This window comes from Alosa sapidissima, chromosome 7, assembly GCF_018492685.1.
Source record: "Alosa sapidissima isolate fAloSap1 chromosome 7, fAloSap1.pri, whole genome shotgun sequence".
NCBI lineage: Eukaryota > Metazoa > Chordata > Actinopteri > Clupeiformes > Clupeidae > Alosa > Alosa sapidissima.
In genome coordinates, this window is record NC_055963.1 from 17496339 (window position 1) to 17523060 (window position 26722).

Below are 26722 nucleotides of genomic sequence, written 5' to 3' on the forward strand. Positions count from 1 at the left end.
AAGACGTCCCTCATGACCATCATGGCCATCATATCTGACCTACAGCACCTTTAGTTCGTTCTTCTCACTTCTCTCTGCTCTGCCCTTAATTGGCTCTGTTTTGTTCTGTTCTGTTCTGTTCCGTTCTGTCCACAGAGTGTGCCTGCCAGTCTGAGTTCACTGATGGCACATGTGAGGATTCAACCGGTCGCTGCTACTGCAAACCCAACTACACCGGAGAGAACTGCCAATCCTGCGCCGAGGGCTACGTCAACTTCCCAGACTGCTATCGTAAGCCCTGTGTTTCATAAGGCATCTTTTTGCTGTATGTGAATGCCTGTGTGGAGTTGGCATGTATTGTACCAGTGTATGTGTGTGTGTGTGGGTATGTGTGTGTGTGTGTTCACGTTTGTTATGCTTTGCTTTGCTTGTGTTGTGACCATGTACTTGTGCACGCACCCAATGTTCTCTCCCCCTCCCCCTCCACCAGCCATCATCCCTACCTACCCCAACAACGGGAACAGTGAAGCCAAGCCAGTGGGCGAGATCATCAGTAAGAGCTGCTTCTTTCTTCGTCCTCCGCCTCCTCCTCCTCTTCCTCCTCTCTCCACGGCCTGTCTCTCTCTCACTCCCACAGGGCGAGGTCACGGCCCAGCCGTCCCCGTCGCCGTAGCGCCCCGAGCCTTTCAGACAGGATCGGCGTCCACTGACATGGAATGGAATGCCACTGGAATGAAATGCGCCAAGAATGCGATTTGAATGCGTGTCCACGGCGCCATATGATATCACCTCTGGAACTGATGATGGCAGCATGTTAGCCGCGCAGTCCAGCGTTGTGATTGGGGAAACTCATGATTGCTTTCATGTTATTGGTCGACTGCCTGGTTCCTGTTAGCTATATATACTGTACACATCAGAATGTTTTCCCACCAACACTCTCTGTTGATTTGGCTCCAGGGATTAAAAGCAAAAGCAAACCTGGTCTTAGTGTAATGGGACGAAGCTATAACGAAATCAGAAATTGGATTACAGTAGATCTACTGCATGTCCTTTAACTTTGATGAGCAGGATCAAGGCCCTATGTCCACAGTAACAGTGATTAGTTTCATCCCATTGGCATCATTCTTTCTTCACTCCTCCCTTCTAATCTTTGTCTCTTTCTCTCTCTCTCTCTCTCTCCAGACTGTGAGTGTAACGCAGCAGGCACTGAGGGGAACTCCTGCCGGCCAGACCCTCGCACCCGTACCTGCATCTGCAAGCCCGGTTTCACAGGCGAGCACTGCGACACCTGCGCTCCCGGCCACCACGGCCTCAACTGCCAACGTAAGGCCACACACACACACACACACACACACACACACACACACACACATGCTTCTGCATATTCTCAGCTCAGTCAGAGCCCATGATACAGCACTGTAGACCTACTTTACGATCACACCTCATAATAGCAGTAGCACTTTGTCTTGTGTTTATCTGTTACAACGTGTAATGTTCAGTTTTACTGTCCAGAGAGCCTGCAGAGAGGTCCCCGGCATGTGTCGCAACTTTTCATGACGCCCTCAACTGAGAAAACAGCCTGCTGTTTATCTCAAAGTCTGTTTGATGTGTGCCTGTCAGTAGTCTTTTATGGACAGTTGTCTGAGAACAAAGCATTACCGAACCAGAAATGATGTTACTGTAGTTAAACTGTAGGCAAGTGTGTGCACATTCCTATTTCAAAAAACAGATGCACAGAGATGCTGACATACACCTACAGTAGATGCCTAGTAGTGCTTCTTTCCCCTGCTATAGGCACACACTCACACACACACAGTCTCTTGCAATCTCTTAAACAATACACAGACATTGTCATTCATCGTGTCCCTGTCCCTCTCAGGCTGCCAGTGTTCCGGGCCCGGTTGCCAGGAAGGGTCATGTGACCCTGTGACGGGGCAGAGCCTGTGCCGGACGGGCTTCCAGGGCTATTCATGCGAGCAGTGTGCCCCTGGGTACTTCTACTACCCCCTGTGCCAACGTGAGTCTGTGCCAGCGCACACTGTCCAAACAGATCTCCCTCACCGCATTGTGTTACAGCACTGCTCTGTCCATCCGTAATTGGTGTCGTTAGTTGTGTGTAAGAGTGCCATTGTGGAATGCACGTCTCCTTTCATTGTCAATCCTGTCGTTAATGCTCCGAGTGTATCTGACTTTGCCTTGTCCTTTTGTCACCCCTCTCTTTGTCTATTCTGTCTTTATTCTGGCTTTATATCTCTTTTACGTTCACTCTTTCTTTCCTTTGCATGTCTTTTTTTCCATCGCTTTCTTACGGTCTTTCTCCCTCTCTGGTTGTCCCCCTCTCTCACCTCTTTCTCCCTGTCTCTGTCTCTGTCTGTGTGTGTGTGTGTGTGTGTGTGTGTGCTGTAGTGTGTGGGTGCAGCACTGTCGGCTCCCTGCCCGAGGTGTGTGACTACTCAGGTCGGTGTCTGTGTAAGCCCGAGTTCCAGGGGCCTCGCTGTGAGGAGTGCCGATCAGGGTTCCACTCCTACCCCAACTGCCAGGGTAACCCCCCGCTCTCATACGCACACTTAACCACTCTTTTACTACGTCTACTGGACTGTTTGTTTTATGCAGAACATAACGTATGCACTTCTGGCACATTAATAGGAATACAATGTTTGTTCATTGCCCTTTTCCTCAATTTCCCAGAGTGCACCTGTGACCCACGCACATCTCTGGACTCTAGCTGCAGCATTGCAGGTCACTGCCACTGCCGGCCCAACTACAGCGGTCAGAACTGTGACCACTGTGCTCCAGGCTTCTACGGCTACCCCAGCTGCACACGTGAGCACCACACTGCTGTTACCTGAACTCCGCATGAGAACTGATCTCCAGACGACTGTTATCAAGGATTAAGATTAGTGGAGTGTATTTGGTTTTCGTCTGTAAACAGGACACTAGAGGCACTGAGGTTATAACTCGTTTGTCCTCATGCAGTTCAAGTGGAAAGCTCTTTAGTTTAGTTTAGTTTAATCTTCTACCTTTTGATGTTCACATTAGGCTTATAGCAAAGTAAGGCAAGTTTATTTATATAGCACATTTCATACACAGGGGTAATTCAATGTGCTTTACATAAACAAAAGCAAAGAGTAATAGTATATAAAAGCATAAAAGAGCAACAGTTTTAAAAAAATTAAAATGTAAAGTACATAAAATAGAATAATTAAAAGACAGTAAGTAGAATAAATTAGAGAGCATAACAACTTCCAATTACTGGAACACAGCCAACAACCTTATGCTTCGTCACACTTACAGTTAGGCTATTGCATTAAATTTAGCTACAGACCAGTTAACCCAAACAAAGACTGAAAAATCATTGACCATCAGGCAGTCTCTTGACAGGTTATTATTACTGTGACAAAACCTCTGTCTGTCTTTGATTATCTATTTGTAATCCTTGGCCACCAGACAGTTTCTCGACAGGTTTATTAGTACTGTGACAAAACCTCTGTCCGCCTTTGACCACCTCTCGGCACATGATCAGCATTCCCTGTGATGAAACTCACACAGATTCTCACATTTTAGCATAAACAGTAAAAGGAATGATGAGCATCTGATCAGTTAGCAGAAAGCATCTGAGAAAGGTTTGGTCTTTAGTCTAGATTAGAAACTGGCTACAGTTGGGGCAACTTTTAATGTCATCCGAAAAGTAGGCTCCAGAGCTGATGTGTATGGGTTTCCCATGTATGGGTTTCACTTGATGTTTTTTTTTTGTGTCTCTTCCCTTCCATCTCTCGCTCTCCCTCCATCCGTCTATCCTTTTTCCTCTCTCTCTTCTCTATCCCTCTCTCAGCATGCCAGTGCTCTCGAGAGGGCTCTCGCTTCGACAGCTGTGATCAGGTGACGGGTCAGTGTGCCTGCTTGCCCAACGTGGTGGGGCTGCGCTGTGACTCCTGCAGTCAAGGCTCCTACGGCTTCCCCCGGTGCCAAGGTAAACACCTCCTCCCCTTCGCGCTGACACATCACAAATACACCAATGTGTTCACACACTTTACCATATTTATATTAGCCATCACACTATCATTTGTTTTCATGCATGGAGTAGGCCACAGTTAATGCTGTGTATTCTGTGTTATTCTACCGAAGGTTTAAGACCCATTACAAGTGCACAGGGCATGAATTACTAGTGCATCAGTTATCCAGTTACAGAAGAATTCTCAGTGATGAACGTTTTTGCTTTCATTGTAGCTGGCATCTGCAACCCTGCTGGCTCTGTGCAGTACGTGGCCCAACCTGCTGATGTAAGAGAAACAAATGTCTGCCTTTACTTCTTTCGCCAAGCAGCAACATCTTTCTGTGGCCATGATTTATGTCCTATGCTCTTAGTCTGTCTCCTGATAAATTTGGTCCTGTGAAGACTTCCTGTTGTCATCTTTCACCTAGAGCCTATTTTGAAAACTGTCTTTCATTTATGCAATCCCACTCAATTTCATGTGTATGAAATGCGTTTTTCTTGCCTTGCCTTGCCTTGCCTGGCCTTGCTGTGATTGGCTGCTGCTTGCTGTCACTCACAAACTGTAGGGCTCCTGTGAGTGTCGTCCTAATGTGGAGGGCCCGGCCTGTGACCGCTGCAAGCCTCTGTACTGGAACCTGTCCCCGGACACACCCTATGGATGCTCCAGTGAGAATCACACTCCTCTTCTCGTGTAACACCTTCATCCAAAATTAGCAAAATTAGACATGGTTGGATCACCCTCACCTGTGTGTAATACCTCTCTGTTCTTGTGTTGTGTGGTCCAGATTGTGAGTGCAACACAGCAGGGACAGTGAGTGGCGTTGCAGAGTGTGAACAGGTAAGAGCTGAACTGGGCTGGTTTTATGGGTTTAATGTCACTGCGAGGCTCAAGCATGCTACTTTAACCTCGCATTAGACACACATAGACACTTTTATCATGCAAGCCTAAACAAGTCTGGATGCATGTAAAGACATAATTGCTTTGTCTAGTTTTGAAGCATCAGCTATCATCACCATTTGAGCTGCCAATTCTATTCTTCTCTTAGAACTCAGGCCAGTGCTTCTGTAAGCCCAACGTGTGCAGTGGAACCTGCTCCGTGTGTAAGGAAGGGTACTACAGTCTGCAGAATGACAACTTCTTTGGCTGTCAGGGTAGGTTTTCAGATGTCATGTGTTTATCTGTGGGTTGTGTGGGCAATGCCTTCTTGTTGAATAACAAATCTACTATTTTGTTCCTATTCGTGTGTGTGTGTGTGTGTGTGTGTGTGTGTGTGACCCTCTCAGGATGTCAGTGTGATGTGGGCGGTTCAGCTGGCATGTCTTGTGGAGACAGGAATGGGAGATGCCGCTGCAGACCCAATGTGGAGGGACTCAAATGCAACAGGTGAGTTATACCTGATCACCACCAAGATCACCCTGTTCACTGCAATCAGCACACTTATTACAGGCATGAAAAGATACTTCTGATTCTCAGTGACCTGTGATATGGAAATAAACATACCTAGCCTGCAAGTATCAGAAAGCATTAACAAGTAACATGAAATAGTTTTGTAAAAGTAATCATACCTACTCAAAGTAGCATGTGAGGACACTTGTGAGGCTTGTAGCTGCCCTAGGCTCAGTGTTGTCCTCATCTCACCTTTCTCCCAAAAGGCCTCGTCCTGACCACTACTTCCCTGACCTGCACCATATGAAGTATGAGATTGAGGACGGCACCATGCTGGATGGCCGTCCAGTAAGGTTTGGCTATAACCCTCTAGAGTTTGAGGGCTTCAGCTGGAGAGGCTATGCCCAGATGTCACCTGTCCAGGTAAGGCTCCACCCATATTGTAAAGAATTACTGGTCATTGGTCTACTCTACTATAGTTTTAATGTACACAGTGTAGTCTGTTGAATTATATGTATTTTATTAATATGTGTGTTGTTTGTAATGTGCAATATAAGTGTAAAATTAAGTTTTTATAATATAAATATATGTGTTTGCTTAATGTGTCCTCTACATAAATCCCACAGTATTACGTGAATTCCTGTGGCATGCTTGTGAACTTGGTGCTTAAGGGGCCGGTGGTGTTTTTTGTATTGCACTGTGCCATTGTGTTGGCTAGCCTGGCTTAGCTGACAGCTGAACTGTGTTTGGGTCTGAGTGGTGGGTGGACCAACACTGGCCCAGCTACAGGGCTACAGCCTGTTGTTCTGGGGGGCAGGATGCTGTGAGGGGCTGTATGCGTATGTTATAGAGGTGTATGCTGGTGGTGGTATTAAGAATTGGCTTTGCTTTGTTCTGTTTGTTCTTGTCTTCTATGTCCTCCCTCTCTGTACCTCTCTCTTTCTCTCTCTCTATCTCTGTCCCTCTTTTACTCTTTTTCTCTCATACTTTACATCACTCTCTTTTTTCTCTCTCTCTCTTGCCCTGTCTTTCTGTTTTCATCTCAATCTGTCTATGTATCAACTGGTCTGTTTAACCATCTATCTATCTATCTATCTATCTATCTATCTATCTATCTATCTATCTATCTATCTATCTATCTTTCTTTCTCTCTCTCTCCTCTCTCTGCCCTGCTCTGGTGGCTGCACTCTCTAGTCCAGGGTGATGGTATCAGTGGCTGTGAGCCCTCCGGAGGTGTTTCAGGTGGTGTTGCGCTATGTGAACCGCGGCCCGGTGGACGTGCAGGGCAGGGTGCTCGTGCTGGAGTATGGTAGGAACCTCGTGTGTGGAAATGGCAACCCTGCTTCTCCCCCTCTTACTGTCCCTGCTATCCCACTCCACCCCCCTTTACTCCCCTCTTGCACCCCCTCCCCCCGCTTCCCATCTCCAACTGTAGTCTAAATTGGTGACTTTGATTGGAAGATGGTGGCAGGAAATGGTTGGTCTCTTGAGCTGGGATTGGCTGTTGGCTGTGGCCTTCAAGTAAACCCTTCTACGTCCTCCTCCTGTAGAAACTCCCTCCCTAAAGACAGGTCTTTAACCCAGACCTTGTTATCTGCTGTCGACCCCCCCCCTTCTATCTCCCTCTTCTCCTCCTCCTCCTCCTCCTCTTCCTCTCCCAGAGCACAGTCAAACTGACGGTGCATATAAACGAGGCTGACGGCTACCTCACGCTCTTCATCCTCAGATATGTAAACACTGACTCTGCTGTGTCCAAGGGTAAAATCAAAGCATATCAGGCGAGCAGAAGAGGTATGTCTGACAGGAGGCTTTACCAGTCCCACCTCTGCTCAGGATGCAATTAGTTGGATCAAATCAGTCCACTAAAATTTGTTCATTAGCTCAGAAATGTGAGAAATTATGACTATGGCCTTAATCATCCACCAAAAACTGGTAGATGGGCTGTTGGATTGTTTTGTTTGACACTATATGGTTAATATAGAAGGGATGTTTGTACCATACTTTGTAGAGATGTACCTTATTAGACAGAGGGTAAAACAATTTGTGACATATTTATGAACAGGAATCTCCACATGCTAGAATTGAATCCAATCTAATCTCTCTCTCTCTTCTATCCTTCTCCCCATTCCACTCCCACAGGCCTGGAGCAGTCCAAAGAGATCGTGTTTGCCCCCAGCTCTGAGCCTGCCTTCGTCAGCATCCCTCAGAACAGGTTTGTGGAGCCGTTTGTCCTGAACAACGGAACCTGGACCATCATCATCGAGGCCGAGGGCATTCTGCTGGTGAGTTAACCGCACGTGTGGGAGCCAGGAACGCCTGTGGAGGAGCTAATCCGAACGCTCCTCTACTGGACCACAGTAAACACGGCAGTGTGTGGAGCCATCTGAAATACACCAGGGCTCTCCTCTCTCTCTTCTCTCTCTTAAGTGTGAAAGCAGCGGTTGTTTGTTTTTGTTGAGTGCTTAAGTGCACCTTCATCTGCTTTCTCAAGTGGGTGTTTTCTCTGACTGCCTTTTTCTCTTGGTCTGCTTCCCTCTCCAGGACTATCTGGTGCTGCTGCCCAGTGCGTACTATGAAGCCCCCATCCTCCAGTTCAAAGTCACTGAGCCCTGCACGTACAGTCCCACCCAGGATGCCAGTCAGAAGTAATGACACTTTAAATTCTCATACAACACAGTCAATCCTCACCTTCATAATCTTGTCAGCTTTATTAGATCCTATGCATGTCCTGAGGTGCGTTCAAATTCAGCAAACTGTGGTGAACGTTCGTGGCGAATATGTTTTCTGTGAGCAGTTAAATTTGGAAGATCTGGTGTAAACATTCCATTGTAAGGTTAACACTTTGTCCAGCTCAAGTCCAGGTCCACTGTATGTTCGCGGACAACTACCCCCTCAGGCTCTTTGCGAGTGTTCGCAAAACGTTCGCTGAGAACTCAAGGCAAACAGAAAACTGTTGGCAAACGTTCACAAATGTTTGCCTGTGTTTGTGAATTTGAATGCACCTCTGGTGTGTTATGGTTTATGACTAATGGGGTAATTTGACTTCTATCTGGCTTGGCCTTGTAGCTGTCTGCAGTACCAGCACCTGACACTGGAGGAGTACCTGTTCATCTCAGGTAACGATGCAAGCTGCAGGGCAGATAATCACCTGCCCCGACCCTGCCAGAGTGAGAAGATCACCCCAAGACACCCCACCATGGCCATCTGCAGCGGCAATGATGTAAGTGCCTCTGTTCACTGGCCTGGTCTGTAGATAAACTATATGTTGTTGTGTGCCTTTATGTGTGGGCTAGTGTGGTTGTACAGGTGTGTGTTATTAAAGTGTAATTCCAGCGAAAATTAACCCAAGGGTGATTTTCTGCATTAAAACACAAATAGCAAACTCATTATTTTGTTCAACAGAATTTTCCAACTCTGTTGTTTGTTCCCCTCTTGTAGATTAATGTGCAGTTGATTGAAAAGATGCACGCTCCTGGAGACTATGCCATAGTGGTGGAATATGCCAGTGAGGAAGAGACGGCTCAGGTCTTAACTGTCTCGGTCAACACACCCGGGGAACGCACACGCCAAGAACGCATCACTCTGGCCCACTGCAGATACAGGTCAGGGTCAACATGGGTCTTTGCAAGTGTGTGTGTGTGTCTGTGTGTTTGTTTGAAATTGTGTGTCTGTTGTCCGAGAGAAAACATTTTTTTTCAAGATAGTCATTGTGTGTTATTGTGAATATTCTTTTGTTCTTTTTCTGGCCCTAGTTTCCTTTGCCGGGCAGTAGTAGTGGACACCCAGGATCGCGTGGCTGCCTTCTCACTGTCCACTGAGATCGATCTCCAGTTCATTGCCGACAGAGCCAGTTTCTTTCTGGTGAGAACTCAAGAACTCAATAAAAACTGTCACAGTGGTACAGTATTGGTGATTGGCTAATCGATTGGTAAATTTCATTTTTTTTTCTCTTAGTACAAAGTCTTCCTCATCCCCAAGAAAGAGTTCACCATGGAATACTTGGTGCCCAAGGTCCACTGCATGAGCACACATGGGCAGTTCTTACCTGACAGGTGATTAGAGGATCGTAGTTTTACATCCCAACATTGGTCTCTCATGTATAACATTCATGTGTAGTCAGTGTATTGAATACTATGTAGTCCATGTCTTAAAAGAGTTGGTTTGACCAAAAAATTCCAAAGGCACACTGCTTTTTATATAAGTAGTTAAAAAGCCTTTAATTTCAGTGGGCTCACTTAAATTAAATTAAAGGCTTTTTAACTATAAAAAGCAGTGTGCCTTTGGAATTTTTTGGTCAAACCAACTCTTTTAAGACAAGAAGTATTTCCTTGAAACCAAAGAGCACCTGCTTTCGAGAGACATATCAGTGACGAAGCACTTCCGACAACCAACCTTTTTTGGTATTTGAAGATATTACTATGTAGTCCATATTTAGGTTCTACCTCTCATTTATCTCCTTTTATTTGTTTTATTAAGTCACTATCATTCAAAATGCTAATGTCACATGGAATACCTACCTGTAAAATGCTAATGTCACATGGAATACCTACCTGTAAAATGTGTAACATTTTTCTTCTACTCTTCTGCTGTTCTTCTGTTGTACAGTGGGTCCTGTATCCCATCACGGTTCCAGACCCCGCCTAAGTCTCTGTTCTTGAAGGATGGCCAGGCATCTTCTGTCCAGGAACCTATCCTGGCCTCTCCCCCCGACCCAGGGACAGCTGGTAATGCCCCTAACTGGCCTGCTAGCAACCGGCCCGCCACCGCCGCTGAGAACGCCGACCTCACCCACCTGGACTCCACTCAGGTGAGCTGCCGATCGACCCAGCCATGGCAGCATGGCAGCTACTGAGTCACGAAGGTTTACATGGGCGGTGGTAGCGTAGTGACTAAGGAGCTGTGCTAGCATGTAAATCCTAAAAATTTGTGGGTTCAATTCCCGGCTTCCACCGCAGTGCCCTTGAGCAAGGCACTCAACCCTGAGTCACTTTGGATAAAAGCATCTGCTAAATGAATAAATGTAAATTCACATGGCAAAGTCCATCTGAGTGAGCTCCCCCAGTCTTGTCTTGTTTAGCGTTTTAACCTCCTGTTTCCCTCTTCAGAATGCTGTGGTGTACTCCACCCGCGTGCATGATCTGGGTCGCTACGTGTTTATCCTGCATTACCATCAGCCCGAACACCCGACCTTCGCAGCACAGGTGTATGTCAACGGTGGTCGCATCTGGCAAGGTGAGCTCCCTGCTGTCATACAGCCTCTTGGTTAGATTGTGGTTGCTATGATACAGGTTGAGTTCCTCACTCACACATATTCTGTTTCCATGCCGTTCAGGTCATGCCAATGCCTCCTTCTGTCCCCACGGATACGGTTGCCGTAGTGTTTTGATTGCGGAGAACCAGATCATCCTGGATGTGACAGACCATGACGTGATCGTGACAGTGCGTGTGCCAGAGGGCAAAACACTTTGGCTGGTGAGTGACTTGGGCATGGAGCACATACTTTGATATGTATACTGTATGATAAACAAGACCTGCATCAACAGGAGTCTCAACTAGCCAGTTTCCCCTTTGAATGATGTTACAGTAAGAACCAGAATACTATAGCCTATATAACTATATTTATTCAAACATATCTATAAAAGAATGAATGTTTATTAGCATGTTGTTAACATACTGTATATAACTGGAGAGTGGTGATGCAGTGGTTTGTATACATGACAGAAATTCTGTGTCGTTTTTTTTTTTGGTCATAGGACTATGTGTTGGTGGTTCCAGAGAACAGCTACATTTCCAGCTTCATGGACGAGGAGCCTCTGGACAAATCCTATGACTTCATCAGCAACTGCGGACAAAACAGCTTCTACATTGAGTATGACTTATAGTATAGTAGTACCAATAAAGACAATCTATCAAAATGCAGTAAGCTTGAATCTTGGATAAAGAAGCTGTTGATCACTAGATTTTCTTGGTATGTTTACATTTCCCTGCATAGAAGTTTTATGGAGCATATCAAGTATTTGTTTCCTAATTCCCTATCGGTGATGCAGTGGTCGCGTTATTTTTTCCATCATTGACAGAATGACAGAAAAATCTGAAAGCCATCCATAATTTTGAAAGATTATGAAATGGCTTGTTAAATAAATAAAACCTCAAATATGTACAATGTTGACCAACCTGCTGCAACGTGTAAAATAAAATGAAAGCAAAGATTTTTCTTTTCACAGCAAACATTACCACAACTAAACACAAAAGACAGAAAACAATTAGACCATGACAGATGTATTACAACTATGTCCGTCAGTATGACAGACAACGAAACGCAGTATGACAGTATGACAGTGTAACGCAACTTCTGCTGTGATGCATGCAATGCTTATACATTATGTTGTTTTGCTTGGTCAACATCATAAATCAGCCGATTAACAGCCAGTAAAAAGAATATTGACAGAAATGTAGCACTTGAATGGTGAAACACAAACCTGCAAAGCTGCACCATTTCATAATGGCTTTAGTTTCATACTTTAAGATATGATTTTTATTTTGAATCAATTTCTTGAATGACTTTTCGAACTCTTAACTTGCAGTAAAACACACAGCATGCCTCTCTCTGCTTGTGTTCATGCTTTATCCTGTTTTGCCCTCTTCTCCTCGCCCTCTGCCTCCAGTATGGACAAAGCCTCGCCATTTTGCCGCAGCTCTGCCGTGTCCCTGTCGGCGTTCTTCAATGACGGCGCGCTGCCCTGCGGCTGCCACGAGGTCGGCGCCGAGAGCGACACCTGCGAGGCATTCGGCGGCCAGTGCAGGTGCCGGCCCAACGTCATCGGTCGCGACTGCTCTCAGTGTGCCACCGGCTACTGGGGCTTCCCCAACTGCAGACGTAAGTCACCACAGCAGTGGTGTGTGTGTGTGTGTGTGTGTGTGTGTGTGTGTGTGTGTGTGTGTGTGTGTGTGTGAGGGAGGGCCAGGGAGGAAGGGAGCCAGTGGAGCGGGAATCAATGGAGAGGGAGGGAAAAAAAAACAACAGTGAGATAAAGGAAGGCAAGAACAGGAAGTTAGTTTAGAAGATTTCTGGTGTTGGTTTAGTAGTTGGGTTGTCTCAACTGTGGGCAAGAGCTGTATTTGTTTCTCTCTGTGTGTGAGTGTGTGTGTTTGTGTGCGCGTCTGTGTCCATGTGTGTTTGTCAGTTTTCTTTGTGTGATACTTACCGGTATGCGTGTTTGTGTCTGTGTGTCCTCAGCGTGTAACTGTGGAACTCGTCTGTGTGAGCCGGTGACCGGTGAGTGCATCTGCCCCCCGCGGACGCTGCAGCCTGAGTGCATCCAGTGCGAGCCCGAGACCTTCGGCTGCCACCCGCTGGTGGGATGTGAGCAGTGCAACTGCTCCCGCCCCGGTGTCACCTCCCAGGACATCAGATGTGACACCCAGAGCGGCCAGTGCAGGTACACATTTAAATGCTTTTAGGCAAGCAAGGAAAACATCCACCAAAATACTTTGGGAAGAGTCATTGACAAGGTGGCAGGTCTACGTGGCTCACATACTGTTACAGGTCCCTCCATTTTTAACACTCAACACTTAAGGATAAACAAAACATCTCCGTCTCCATATTTGCATGCTCCCTCCCACACACACACACACACACACACACACACACACACACACACACACTGCCACGGGGCTCAGTGCCACACTGAGGGATTGGGCTCAGTGTGTTTGACATCTCTGTGTTAACACAGGGTAGTGGGAAGTATCATCTAATATCGTCAGAGCTTATTTATTTTCCCTTGCGTCACGGGAACAGTCTAGCCTGTCTGTCTTCATGCAACTCACAGTAGCTAATAAGGAGTCTGTTCAAATATTTTGCCAGTCTTTTGTGTGCACCCACTAAACACACATACAGAACCACAGGAACACACACACACACACACACACACACTCACACACACTCACACTCATCCACCCTCTTCCTTGGCTTCCCATAAAATGTGCCTGGGAAAACACAGAGTGCTCACGTCCTCTGTCATTTAGCCCGGAATGTCAGACCCTATTTTTACTTCCCTGAATAATAAAGGACTTCAAATCACCAAACTAGGAGAAGGAGAGGAAAGGCCACTAGTCCTCATCAGGGCAAACAGTGCGATGGGAGAGCTGCCCTATCACCCCAGTGCTGAGAGAGGCTTTGAGTCATACTTGGACAGAGTGGACTTAAGATAGAGAGATCAGTGGAGGGATGAACCCTAGAGTCCTCTTCTCTATCTCTCTCTCATCTCTTCTCTCCCTCTATTCCTAATCGTCCCAATGCAGAGAAATTCCCCAGAACAGTGACACATTCCCCAGGCGCATTACCACTCCACAGCGAGGAATCTACTGTATCTGTCCAGACAAGACAAGTTGTAAAGCAAAGGTTGCTTCAGGTTGAACATTGCTTGGGGTCGGTAGGCCTGACATACTGCTGATTTGCTGCTGATTAAGTGCAGAAATGCTTGATGGCCTACACATACTGTTGAACATGCACACATGTGTAAATGCACACAAACACACACACACACACCCACAAACAAGTCTTTTATTTCCCAAGACCTTCCTGTCTATATCTGGCATTAAAACGATTTAAAACGAGTTATTTTTGTCTGTAAATGTTTTCTACAAATCTATTTTTGATCAATGTTTTTTTGTCCCCTCCCTTTGTGACTCCTCAGATGCAGGAATAACATCATTGGACGCCAGTGCGACCGCTGTGCCCCTGGTTTCTATGGCTACCCCAACTGTAGACCATGTGACTGCAATGAGGCCGGCACAGAGAGTGACATTTGCGATTCCAACACAGGACGCTGCCTCTGCAAGGTGGGTCTCAGTGTCTCTCAGTCAAACCTGTCAACATGCGTCCATCAGGAAAAGTAAACACATCCTTCTAGCAATTATTAGGCCTGACAAGAGATGAGCTATTCTACCTGTGGTTAAATCAGTGCTGTGGCAGGGCACCGTTGAAAAGGGAATTTCAGGGCTGTGCATACGTTAGTCGATTGACAGATGAATCATAAGTGGACCTGTTACGTCTTTTAAGTCTGAGGAAGAGCCGCACAGCTCTAAACGTCACAAAATAAAAATAAAAAATATGAATGGGAGCCATCTGATGTGCGGATCTCTTATCCTCTTGTGACCTGTTCCCTCTCCCATCCGTAGGAAAATGTGGAGTCCTCTCGCTGTGACCAGTGCAGGCTGGGCACCTTCCACCTGGACCCCACCAACCCCAAGGGCTGCACCAAGTGCTTCTGCTTCGGAGCCACGGACCGCTGCCGCAGCGCCGAGAAGCGCAGGAAAGAGGTGACACAAACCAAACATCAGAGTCAGCCTGCTGGATATTGTGTTGGCACGCAAAGAGTTAGAGCACATGTGCCAAAATCACAGAAATTAGTGGAAATTCAGTTTTCCATTATTTGTTTAGTTAATGTACAGTAATGTTGTAAGGGATAGCGGCCACCGAGGTGTCCTGACATACAGAATTAATGAATGAGGTGGAGGCAAAGAACTCCATGACACTCTAGTTAATGTACAGTAAAGTAATGTAATTAACGTGCAGAAACATCATGTAGTCAACGAGCAGTAACATCTATTTGCAGTAACATCATGTAGTTAACTTAAAGTAACATCATGTAATCAGCATGCAGTAATGTCATGTGATCAACGTGCAGTAACATCATGTAGTTAACGTGCAGTAACATCATGTAATCAACGTGCGGTAATGTCATGTGATCAACGTGCAGTAACATCATGTAGTCAATGTGCGGTAATGTCATGTGATGCTCATGTGATGGGTCCATCTCTGGCAGATCATGGACATGATGGGCTGGGTGCTGCTGCGAGGCGATCGTCAGGAGATTCCCGTCTCCGTCTACCCGGGACAGGACCTGGTGGAGGCCGACCTTAGCGACGTCCCCGACGTCTACCAGGACCTGCACTGGCACGCTCCTCGCACCTACCTGGGCGACAAGGTGAGCTGAGGAGTGAGTGAGAGAGATTCAGGTGGGATGAGAGAGGTGAGCACTGCTGTGTCCTGGAGCAGAGCTCTAGCAGCAGGATGGAATTTGGAAGGTTATGACCAAAGATTCTTGAGCGGATTCTAGAATCTTTGGTTATGAGGCAGGGGAACTCTTGATCCCTCTCGCATATTGGTTTGGATCACAGGTTTGCCCCCTGACTACGAATCTCATCACTGGCTCAGTTATTCATTTGCACACGAGTCTTGAGACTCCAGCTGGCATGATGTCAAGTTTAACTCCTGTAGGGTAAAAGGGTTCAGAAATTCCTTGCAACTGTGAGCGAGTAGAGTGAGGTGATTAATTGGTCAAAGTGGCAGATTGCAATGCACCAGGCTGCAGGACCAGGTGTGTTACACAAATGAAGCTACCTGGGTTCTGGGGAAGTTTGACACAGTGCCATTCCGCTGCATGTCGTTACAGGACATGACTGGATACATGTAGGGCTATTTGAGAGTTCTAGTGTGTTTGTTGAATTTGTGGTTGATGAATAGGAAGACGGTAGCCTGGCGGGCCATCCTATATCATTGAAATGTATAAATAACCGATTCAAACAACCGCTCTTCGTTTGCCATAGCCACCTTCCTTGTTGTTCACCGTCGCAGGACTGTCGTTATCCTGTTAAGCCCGCCTAAAGACTCTCTAACAAAATAGAGCGCTGTGATTGAATAACATCCACGGTGTTAGCCAATAGAAATTCCTATGGTTTGCTACTAGACGTACAGGCTGAGCAAATTAATTTGCCGCCGCTAGGGTGCGTCTAGATTTCTAGGCTAGGAAGACGGCTTACTCAAACCGATTCCTTATCCAGGAGCCTATCTGAATAAAACTTGTATACTGTATGTACTCATGCTCTTGTCTACCCTTGTCTGAGTTCCCTTATCTACTGTACTGGGTGACCTGTTTTAGGTGCTCTAAATGAAAGCTCTTAGGTCTAGTCGGCAGTAGGATGTAGCGTGAGGGGCTGAGGGCTAAGAGGACGCTCCATCAGATAGCAACGTCTAGGGGTAATAAAGGAGAGTGCGTGCGGAAGCAGACACGTGGCGATCGGATCAGGAGATAACGCATGCTTGTTTGGTCTGAGACATTCTTAAGACTTAACTTCAATTCATGTGGTGAGCTCATGGATTATGCTTTTGTTATGCTGTAATCAAAAGACTGTGCTTTTTGTTCTGTCTTCATTTCTTTTCTCTTCTTCTTTCATGCTCCCTTTTTTTGTGTTCCCCTCTGCCAAACTCTTCCACTCCACTCAGCAACCTTCAGTGTTTGTCCAAGCCATGCCTATTTTCACTCCCCTCGTCATCTCTTCCCAGGTGTCGTCTTATGGAGGCTACCTGCGTTACCGCCTTTACGCTCAGACCATGACCATGAGAGGGGACTCTCTGTCCCTGCCCTCCGAAGCCTCTCGCCCCGATGTTATACTTAAGGTACTTCAACTCCACAGCATCCTCCTCCACCTCCTCCTCCTCCTCCTCTCCTTCCTCCCCCCTGACTCTCCAAGCAGAACACTGATGCATTCTTATCTCAGGAACACTGTACCCAAAGACGTCTGTCTTCACATGCTCGTTTCCTAAATGAATGTTGGGTCTTGGGTTTCATTAGACTTGACTTTCAAAAGAGAAAATCTTGCTCAAAGGCCTGTTTAACTCGGGACTAATCCTCCTTTATGGGAACCCGAGTCCGTACTGTATGGTATGTTTACCTTAGATGTCATGTATGGTCATCATACTCAACAGTGACTTCATCAGTCCGTCTGTGAAGTTGTTTTTGACCTTATATGGTCTGTCTGCCATAAATGTCACAGTGAAAGGTCTCCATGGTTCTGTCCTAGGATATGGTTTTATTAGAATGCACTGTCACCGAGGGAAGGATAAACTGTATCTTGTTAATTGTTTGTGTGTGTGTGTGTGTGTGTGTGTGTGCGTGTGCGTGTGCGTGTGCGTGTGTCTTTGTCCAGGGGAACCAAATGACTCTGGTGTTCATGGAGAGAGAGTACCCCACTGCTGAGGAACCGCATGAGGGCATAGTCCACCTGGTGGAGGTAACAGCACACTGCCATTACACCTTTCTTCATCACAGCCAGACTGAATCTTCTCAGTGGGATTAAGCCTCTTAATCTTCAGAGATGTAAAAGTCCAGCTGCAGAAAGTAAACGTCCTACCACATATTTGCTCCAACAATTCACTAAACCAGCTGATTGTCACACAGCTCCTCACCCAGGTATCACCTAGTTAATGAAATCACCTGTGTTATGTGCACAGGTAGAACCAATACATGGTAGGACTTTTACTTTCTGAAGCTGGACATTTACAGCTCTGTAAAAAAACATTTTAAGTGAAATACTCCGCTACTTAAGTGTCTTCAACTTTGCTCTGAAGGGCCATGTTTTTTTCTGCATTTAATTAGCAGAAGCGTAAGATTTAGAGCTGAGTTTAAATTTGATTCAGGCAATGTTGTTCTTGTGGATGGTTTTAGAGCTGGAAATGTGCTGTAGCCTCTCCCTACTGTTTTTTACTATTGTTGTTTAATAGTGATGAACACTCCATGTCCATCTCTGTCTGTCCATTAGGGGAGCTTCCGTCACGCCCAGACGGGTAACGTGGTGTCCCGCGAGGAGCTGATGATGGTGCTGGTGGGCCTGGAGTCTCTACAGATCCGCGCTCTGCACTCGCAGTCAGCCGAGGCTGTGTCAATCCGTGCCGCCGTGTTGGAGGGTGCTGAGAGCATGCCCACCGGTCGCCATGCCAACAACGTGGAGATATGCATGTGCCCTGCCAACTACCAGGGCGACTCGTGCCAGGTACTTCAGAGGCACTTATCTTTTATGGCTTCTGCCTGCAGTTACTTGACAGTAGTAGACCCCAACTTTTCAGGTCTTTTTATATATCTATTTATAAACAATAAATGAAAATGAGGTAAACAATCTCAGAGAGACTCCGTGGCAGTTAGTATAACATCACAGTAGTGGTGTGAAAGTGTTTAATTTCTCTCACCCCACCCCTCTCTCTGTGCCTCTGCAGAAGTGTGCTCCAGGTTTCTATAGAGACACCAAGGGCCTGTTCCTGGGCAAGTGTGTTCCGTGCAGCTGCAATGGCCACTCAGACCAGTGTCTGGATGGGTCTGGAGTTTGTGTGGTGAGTCCAATGTCGTGAATGACCTCTTGAGGTCATTATTGTGACAAGAGTTAGTGGTTCTTTTATGAAATGGGTGGGAGTTTAGTGTGTGTGGGGTGGGTATGTTTTTTTCAATTGAAGTAGTTCTGTGAATAATTCTGATTTAAATACCACATCCTGCTCAAAAGGTGTAGGATGTGTTGCATCTGTTATTTTGACAACCGCCGTGAAGTGCTAATTAAGTAGATTATGAGGACACACGTGTGTGATGGTGAGCTGTGTGTTATCTGACCATTCACTACCACCCTCTGAGACTGCTGAAGATGTTAATTACTGAGCTAATGGCTGTGATCTCCCTCTCTCTGATCTGTCAGAACTGCCAGCACAACACCGCAGGAGACCACTGTGAGAAGTGCCCCGGTGGTTTCCTTGGTAACAACACCGTGGAAGGCCAGGCCGTGTCTTGCACCAGCTGCCCCTGTCCTCTGCAAGTGGCCTCCAACAAGTCAGTGCAGCTCTCGTGTTCTCCGCTCCGTTTCTCTCATTATATAGTTGTTGCTGTCATTACGTTTTGGGTATTATGTTTTACGAATTTTACAAATTATTGTTTTTAATATTCTATATACTCCCTTTCCCCAGCTTTGCCATTGGATGTGTGGCGAAGACGCATCACATGCAGTGCCTGTGCATGCCGGGGTATGCTGGACCCAAGTGTGAAAGGTCAGTGTGTTTCTCTGTAGCTCACGCTAATCTGGCAAGCTGCTCCTCCTTTAAGGCATCTGGTTGCAGCCAGCAGGTGTGCACCTCAGCCAAGACCTCTACTGCTACCTCTGAGCTCAGGAACGTGCTATTCTAATGGGGCTCAAATCATTTACATTCTTATTGCTTCAGCAGCCCCCGTTGCATCCCACCATTTTAGCATTCAACTCACACAATATCCCCATCCCCTGTAGATGTGCTCCTGGCTTCTATGGTAACCCCATGGTGCTTGGCAGCACATGTCAGCCCTGCAAGTGCCACGACAACACCGACGCCAACATGCTGTTCAGTAACTGCGACACTCTGACGGGCGAGTGCCAGGGCTGCATGCATAACACGGCCGGCCCGCACTGTGAGATTTGTGCCCCGGGTTTCTATGGAGATGCCATCAACGCCAAGAACTGCACCAGTAAGGCCCGTTTAGACTAAATGACTGCAAACCTTAAAAGAACATAAAAGGCATTTAATGTCAAGTCAAATCAAACTTTTAAGTATATTTGCTGTGTGTTTTCTAATAGTTGGTGTTTCTGTTGTTTTAATGATTTAAAAACTCCCCTACCCAGAATGCAACTGCTCCCCCTGTGGCACCGCATCATGTGACCCCCGCACAGGCCGGTGCCAATGCAAGCCTGGCGTGACCGGAGCCCGGTGTGACCGCTGTGAGGTGAGAGCACGCCATCCTTTAGCTCTGTTCATGATGTGCATCATGCAGCAAGCTCTCATGCCGCTGCTCCGGTGTGGTCTGTGAAAGCCCCCTAACAAGTCTCTTATAGACCCTTTCAATAATAAAAACAAAAACAATGCTTGAACATTCTATTTGGGCCCCAATCTACTTCCTCTGCATTAAGATAACATATGGAATGTTAAAAAGGAAGTCTTGTGGGGCCAACTATGATGCTGATAATGGAACTCTCTTGAAAGGGTCCATATCGATTCCTGGCTACTACCGTTGTGCCCTAGAGTAAGGCACTGGCCCTTGTAATAATTGACATACAGTAAGCAAGTCGCTTTGGATAAAAGCATCAGCCAATTACTGTAAATAAGTAATTGATTAAATTCAATGAAGCTCCCTAGCAAAGTCTCATAAATCTGGCATGTTGATGTTGTTCAGGACGGCACATATGGCTTTGACGCCTGCTCAGGCTGCCAGCGGTGTGACTGCGACGCCTCGGCCGCCCTCGTCCAGCCATGTGACCCCAAGAGTGGCTCCTGTGCCTGTCAACCCGGCGTCAATGGGCCCTACTGTCGCCAGTGCGCTCCTGGATACTGGGATTACAGCCCCAACGGCTGCAAGAGTGAGTCCAATCTCAGTGTCCTTGAGATTAGCAAAGCTAACATGGCTTGAACATAATGCCAAGCTCCAATGGGAATAAGATGTACACTTTACGCTACAGATTGTATGACCTGAATTTACTGAGAAGATCTTGTCATAAATTAATATCGGTTTGTTTGTGTGTGTGTGTTTGTGTGTGTGTGTGTGTGTCTGTGCATGCGTCTGTGTCTTGATCCCCGTTAGAGTGTGACTGCAAGGCGGGCCGATGTGACCCCCGCACAGGAGAGTGCAGGTGTGCGGATGGCCTCACAGGGAAACAGTGTGACACCTGCATCAACAAGCACAGCGTGCTGGTGCAGCGCGGGGATGTCTCGTACTGTGAACGTGAGTACCGCCAGAGAGAGACACACACACTGAGTGGTGGTGAGTACCGGCAGAGAGAGACACACACACTGAGTGTAGCAGTGAGAGCAACACCAGGGCTGCACCAGGTCCGCAACTGAAGCGCTACGCTCCTGATGCATACAAATTGTTTTAAAAGGCTGGTCTATGACTGGTGCACGCCGCTATCAGACACTGCGGGAATGGAACGCTTCAGTTACGTGCCCACTGTAGCCTGGTGTATGATGATGTTAACGTCTGTGCTGTTGTTGTTATGTGCCCCGTATAGCTATGGTGATGTTAACGTGTGTGTTGTTGCTGTTCCGTGCCCACTGTAGCCTCCTTGTAAGAGAGTATGGTGATGTTAACGTATGTGTTGTTGTTGTTTCGTGCCCCGTGTAGCCATGGTGATGTTAACGTGTGTTGTTGTTTTTTTTTTTTTTTCTGTGGCAGCGTGTGACAGCTGTGTGATAGTTCTGCTGAAGGACCTCGACGTGATGTCAAACAACTTCAACTCTGTGGCCAATCAGCTCACTAGCCTCAACGCCAGCTCCATTGCCTGGTCACAGCTACAGAATCTCAACGCATCCATGGAGGCTATCGCTGTGAGTACACACACACACACACATACACACACATACACATACACAAACAAACACAAAGCACACACACACACACACACACACACACACACACATACACAAACAAACACAAAGCACACACACACATACACACACACACACACACACACACGCGCACACAGACATGGTCTCTTTCCCTCACTCATAGATTATACTCCTGTACAAATGCACACACCATACCAGCAATGACATTACATTCCCTCAGCACAGAATGCCAAATATTTAGCTCTGCTAACTCAAAGACTTATTTTCCCAGAATGCCATAGAGAACTACAATAGCAGCCTGGATGAGAGCAGGAACCAAGCCGACATGATCGAAGGAGAGCTGCAGAATATAAACTCAGATATAGAAGACCTGGAAAAAAAGGTGTGCAGTGTGTTCAACGTTAATTCAACATGCATAATAGGAGTTAATTAATTGCAGCTCTAGTATATAAACAGTTTGTTTGTTTGTTTGTTTGTTTTGCAATTTATCAGCTTTTGTGCACTTGTGTATGGATTGATCACAATATAAATAGCCTGATGTGAACTCTGATGTCCTATGCTGTAGGCTGCTGTTACGGGTCGTAAGGGAGATAATGTGCAGAGGAACTCCAACTCCACCCACAGGCGGGCGGAGGAGCTGCTCGGCTTCATCAAAGGCATAATGGGAGATGTGGATGGTATGACACGATCACAAATGATGCTCACACATCCACTCTACAACATGCATTCTGCAGATTCACCTAACGATGATCACACATGCTCACACATCCACTCTACAACATGCATTCTGCAGATTCAGTGCTTTTATATTACAATATTCCAGTCTTTCAAAAGCTGTGTTCAAATAACAACTAGTGGGAGTGAATTAGATGGCAAATAGTTCAAGACATACAGTTTCAGTTCGAGTTTTAGCATAAGGATCATGGAGCATCTAAGCATGGACCTAACAAGTAAAATGATTGGTTAACAAACCAATCCAACCCAGTGCTGTCTCTATCCCTTCCCCTGCCCCCTCAGACATCATCAAGCTGGTGAACCGCACAGCCATGAACGAGACCAGGGAGGAGCCAGAGGATGTGCTGTCCTCCAAGCTGGCCGAGGTGGAGACCATGCTGAGGGACATGCGCTTCCGCAGCCTGGACCAACAGCGTAGTCTGGCCAAGAACGAGGAGGAGGAGGCTGACAAACGTGAGTGAGGAGGACGTCACACATGGGGGCTCGTCAGGGTGGTTGAACAGTGGATTGGTTACAGACTGACTGAAAGTGTCTTGGAAAGTGCTCATTTGTACTTGCTTTGATGAGCTGCTTTGCATGTCATAGCTATTAATTTTCTCTCTCTCTCCCTCTCTCTCTCTCTCTCAGTGCTAGAGCGTGTGAACACGGAAATGGTGAACCGCACAGCTGCTAATGAGGATAAGGTCCAGGACATCAAGGACCACCTGAAGAAGTTCCACGACCAGCTCATGGACCTGAGAGAAGCAGTCAACGAGGCCGTCAAAAACACAGGCATTGCCACCGAGGTCAACAATATGAACCAGAAGTCCCTAGAGGAGAGTCAGGTACTGCACACACACACACACACACAGACACACACACACACACACACACACACACACACACACACACAATGACACACAAAATAGCACACACTCACACACAAACATGAATTGTTTTGCACTAACCTGAGTGAGAATTAGATACAGTATATACAGTATACAGTACTGGCGCAAGATACAGTACTGGCGCAAGTGTTGTGTGTGTGGCTGCGTATTGAAGTTTCCTGTATGATTCTGCCTCTTCAGAAAAAGCTGTCGGAGCTGAAGGAGAAGGAGAAGGAGGTGAAGGAACTGCAGGAGATGGCGGAGGACGACGTGGCCCAGGTCAACGACCTGCTCGCCATGCTACAGGACTCCAAAGAGGTGAGTCCCCCGCAACCACTCTCAGTGTCAACACAGACAGGATCTCTCTCTCTCTCTCTCACTCTCTCTCACTCTCTTGCTTTCTCGCTCTCTCGCTCTTTCTCTCTCTATACTGTATACACTACCGTTCAAAAGTTTTGGGTCACTTAGAAATTTTCATTCCACTCCAATATAGACAGAATACCAGCTGAGATCAGTTGCATTGTCTATCTATCTATCTCTCTATCTCTCTCTCTCTCTCTCACACCCACACACACACACACACACACACACACACACACACACACATACACACACATATGAAGAACCCAGGCATAGTGTTGTACCTGCAATCATCAATAGCATGTTAATCAGCCTGACCAGTGGTGTTCAGAGAGATATAATAGCATTGCTACAGTATGTGTAGATAAGCATCAGGTCATATTATTAAGTCCTCTATGGCCAGTAGGAATAAACCTGTGTAACGGTTCTCTGTGCCGTGCCTCAGGAGTACGAGAGACTGGCCGCCCAGCTGGACGGAGCGAGTAAGCCTCTGGCTCAGAAGGTGCAGAAGTTTGCCCCATCAGCCTCCAAAATACACCTGGTGGAGGCAGCAGAGAAGCATGCTGAGATGCTGGATGCGCTGGCCCGGAATCTGACTAGGTTTGTGTGTGTGTGTGTGTGTGTGTGTTTGTGTGTGTGTGTGTTTGTGTGTGTGTGTATGTGTGTGTGTTTTGTCTCATCTTGTAAAAAGGCTCATTATCTACTATCTTGAGAGCAAGAGTCTTACATTTACAAGTATAAACTGGTATTGTTTTGATTCTAATGCTGTAATTATTCTAATCGCTGCATTCTGCTCTCTACAGTGTGATTAAAGGGACCAATCAGGATGGCTTCATCCAACGTGCCTTAAACGCATCCCGCGCCTACACAAACATTATCGACAGCATCAATGAAGCAGATGCTGCCGCCAAACAAGCAAACAAAGCAGCTATGGATGCCCTGGAGGTAAGGATCACACACACACATAAAGACACGCAACATACACACACATATAGACACGCACGCAACATACACACATACAGACACACACATGCAACATACACACACACACACACACACACAACATATACACACAGACACACACATGCAACATACACACACACACACACAGAGAGACACACATGCATCATACACACACACACAGACACGCACAGACACGCACACACACATACACAGGCACAAACACACACAGACACGAACACACACATACTGTACACAGGCACACACACATACTGTACTATTAGGGAATCCTGGTCTAGCGGGTCGCTACACGTCTTGGGAAATCACTATGTTGCTCAGACCTTAAACCCCCTAAACTGGATGTGTGCAGAGGACGTGTCAGTCAGGATGTTTGAGCTTGGTGGGGATGAGAAGCCAAAGGGGCGGCCAGCTTACCTTTCCGTCGGGCCACCTCGCTCTTGCCTCTCCAAGGCGTCCTGCTCGCGCTTGATGTCCACCGTGCGGGAAACCCCACGGTGATGCAGGACGGAAACGAACAAACAAACAAACAAACGAAAACGGGCCCCAAACGAAACCAAACCACCACTGACCAAACAGAATATCAATCCAAGTGCACAGTTCATATATCGCACGGCGAAGCAGCTGGGAGTTTCACAGCATCGGCCCAGCAGCTGAGTTCCCCAGTTCTCCGAGCCTCTCTCGATTGACTGCCATTCCGCACGTCTTATAGTCAATCACACAATAAGACTGGAAGTAGCTGGCGCCCCTTGTGGATGGAAGATGTTTGTGTGTGTGACAGTGGGCTGTCTGCTCTTGTGTAGGTCTGAGCAACCCCCAATACATAACAGTACGCACACACACAGACACACACACGCACACACATACACACACGCACACACACAGATATGAAATCTAGATAGATAGATAGACTTTATTGTCATTCAACAGTGCACACTGAACAAAATTGAGTATATATTAAAAAAGTGCTTGTACTGTAGATGTATATAAATAGATAGTGCAAATAGATAAATATGTTCCAATAGAAAAGACAAATAGCTAAAATGATGAGGGAATAAGGAGAGGTTATTGGGAGTTTGTCTGACTGCATTGGGAAAGAAGCTATAGTATTGCAGAATCTGCTGGTAAAACCTCTTCCCTGAGGCCAGCAGGGAGAACAGTCCATGGTGAGGGTGTGTGGGGTCGTGGACAATACACTGAGCCTTGGTCAGGCAGCACGCGTGCACAATGTCCTGTATGGATGGAGTGCAGCCCCAGAGGTCTGTCTCTGCTGTCCTCACCACTCTCTCCATCGCCTTCCAGTCTGCTGCCTTGGCAGACCCACACTAGACACGAGATGCAGCTGATCAACACACTCTCTATGGTGCCTCTATAGACAGAGATGCAGCTAGTCAACACACTGTCTATGGTGCCTCTATAGACAGAGATGCAGCTGATCAACACACTCTCTATGGTGCCTCTATAGACAGAGATGCAGCTGATCAACACACTCTCTATGGCAGGGGTGGGCAACTAATTTCCCCAAGGGGCCACATGACAAACTGGGACTGTTGAGGAGGGCCGGACCCAAAATACCGAACTCAAGTCTGAACTCAATTCTGTCCAATTCTATTCTGTTCTTGTATAACATTAAGTAAATCATATGGTTTTGTTTACTACTCGTAAGAACAGATGAAAATGTCAGGGAGAGCAAGGAAAAACAGCAATAGGCTATTTAATCTATGTCCAGTATTTAATCCTCATTCTCTCATTCCTCATTTTCAAAGGCTGATATAAAAAAGTACTACAATATCTATATAATTAGGCTAGGCCATGAAAATGTGAAGGAGTCAGTACAACCATAGGCCTGTGCCACCATTTCATCAATACTCAGCAATATTTAATCATTAAATCATTACCATCATTACCATCATTAAATTAACTCTATGCAGAATTAGACTATGAAAATGTGAAGCAGACAATAGTAGGCTGTCATTAGTTAATCAACATGCACAAAGAAAACTATTTTAAAAATGTAGGCTATGTTTTTGCTTTAACTTTATGCACAAAACTGTGATTGGTCAACTCGCCCTGTGTGTTGAGCCGGCTGCTTCAAGCAATCTGTGGGTAGTAGCATCATATTAGTTTGCTAACATAAGCTTTGCAAATAAACTCAGACATATTTTGGTTACAGTGACGGGGTTATCCGAATGTAAACTGTCTATCTGCCAGTAACGTTTTGAAATTAACACTTCGTA

The 26722-nt window shown here is 46.4% G+C and overlaps 1 protein-coding gene across 4 annotated transcripts in view; it reads left to right on the forward strand.

Annotated features, from left to right (window-relative positions):
- Positions 1-26722, forward strand: part of lama5 (laminin, alpha 5) — an 80749-nt gene that overhangs the window by 39066 nt on the left and 14961 nt on the right. For 2 of the 4 annotated variants that reach the window (XM_042097280.1, XM_042097282.1), the window contains exons 10-56: positions 136-270; positions 470-532; positions 1162-1302; positions 1859-1996; positions 2386-2520; positions 2668-2802; positions 3812-3949; positions 4207-4259; positions 4540-4639; positions 4759-4811; positions 5020-5125; positions 5258-5357; positions 5627-5783; positions 7022-7151; positions 7500-7642; positions 7902-8005; positions 8427-8580; positions 8799-8962; positions 9113-9221; positions 9315-9412; positions 9966-10167; positions 10466-10592; positions 10693-10832; positions 11114-11229; positions 12026-12237; positions 12598-12799; positions 14057-14201; positions 14541-14681; positions 15188-15349; positions 16708-16821; positions 17352-17435; positions 17964-18194; positions 18415-18528; positions 18882-19012; positions 19147-19227; positions 19461-19675; positions 19830-19930; positions 20378-20561; positions 20783-20923; positions 21374-21525; positions 21818-21928; positions 22112-22223; positions 22564-22734; positions 22909-23105; positions 23349-23465; positions 23953-24107; positions 24311-24452. In XM_042097280.1, the coding sequence (XP_041953214.1) occupies positions 136-270; positions 470-532; positions 1162-1302; positions 1859-1996; positions 2386-2520; positions 2668-2802; positions 3812-3949; positions 4207-4259; positions 4540-4639; positions 4759-4811; positions 5020-5125; positions 5258-5357; positions 5627-5783; positions 7022-7151; positions 7500-7642; positions 7902-8005; positions 8427-8580; positions 8799-8962; positions 9113-9221; positions 9315-9412; positions 9966-10167; positions 10466-10592; positions 10693-10832; positions 11114-11229; positions 12026-12237; positions 12598-12799; positions 14057-14201; positions 14541-14681; positions 15188-15349; positions 16708-16821; positions 17352-17435; positions 17964-18194; positions 18415-18528; positions 18882-19012; positions 19147-19227; positions 19461-19675; positions 19830-19930; positions 20378-20561; positions 20783-20923; positions 21374-21525; positions 21818-21928; positions 22112-22223; positions 22564-22734; positions 22909-23105; positions 23349-23465; positions 23953-24107; positions 24311-24452 (6356 nt within the window). Of the gene's footprint in view, positions 1-135; positions 271-469; positions 533-1161; positions 1303-1858; positions 1997-2385; positions 2521-2667; positions 2803-3811; positions 3950-4206; positions 4260-4539; positions 4640-4758; positions 4812-5019; positions 5126-5257; positions 5358-5626; positions 5784-6554; positions 6670-7021; positions 7152-7499; positions 7643-7901; positions 8006-8426; positions 8581-8798; positions 8963-9112; positions 9222-9314; positions 9413-9965; positions 10168-10465; positions 10593-10692; positions 10833-11113; positions 11230-12025; positions 12238-12597; positions 12800-14056; positions 14202-14540; positions 14682-15187; positions 15350-16707; positions 16822-17351; positions 17436-17963; positions 18195-18414; positions 18529-18881; positions 19013-19146; positions 19228-19460; positions 19676-19829; positions 19931-20377; positions 20562-20782; positions 20924-21373; positions 21526-21817; positions 21929-22111; positions 22224-22563; positions 22735-22908; positions 23106-23348; positions 23466-23952; positions 24108-24310; positions 24453-26722 lie in introns of all 4 variants that reach the window. The other 2 variants (XM_042097281.1, XM_042097283.1) reach the window with 2 other exon arrangements.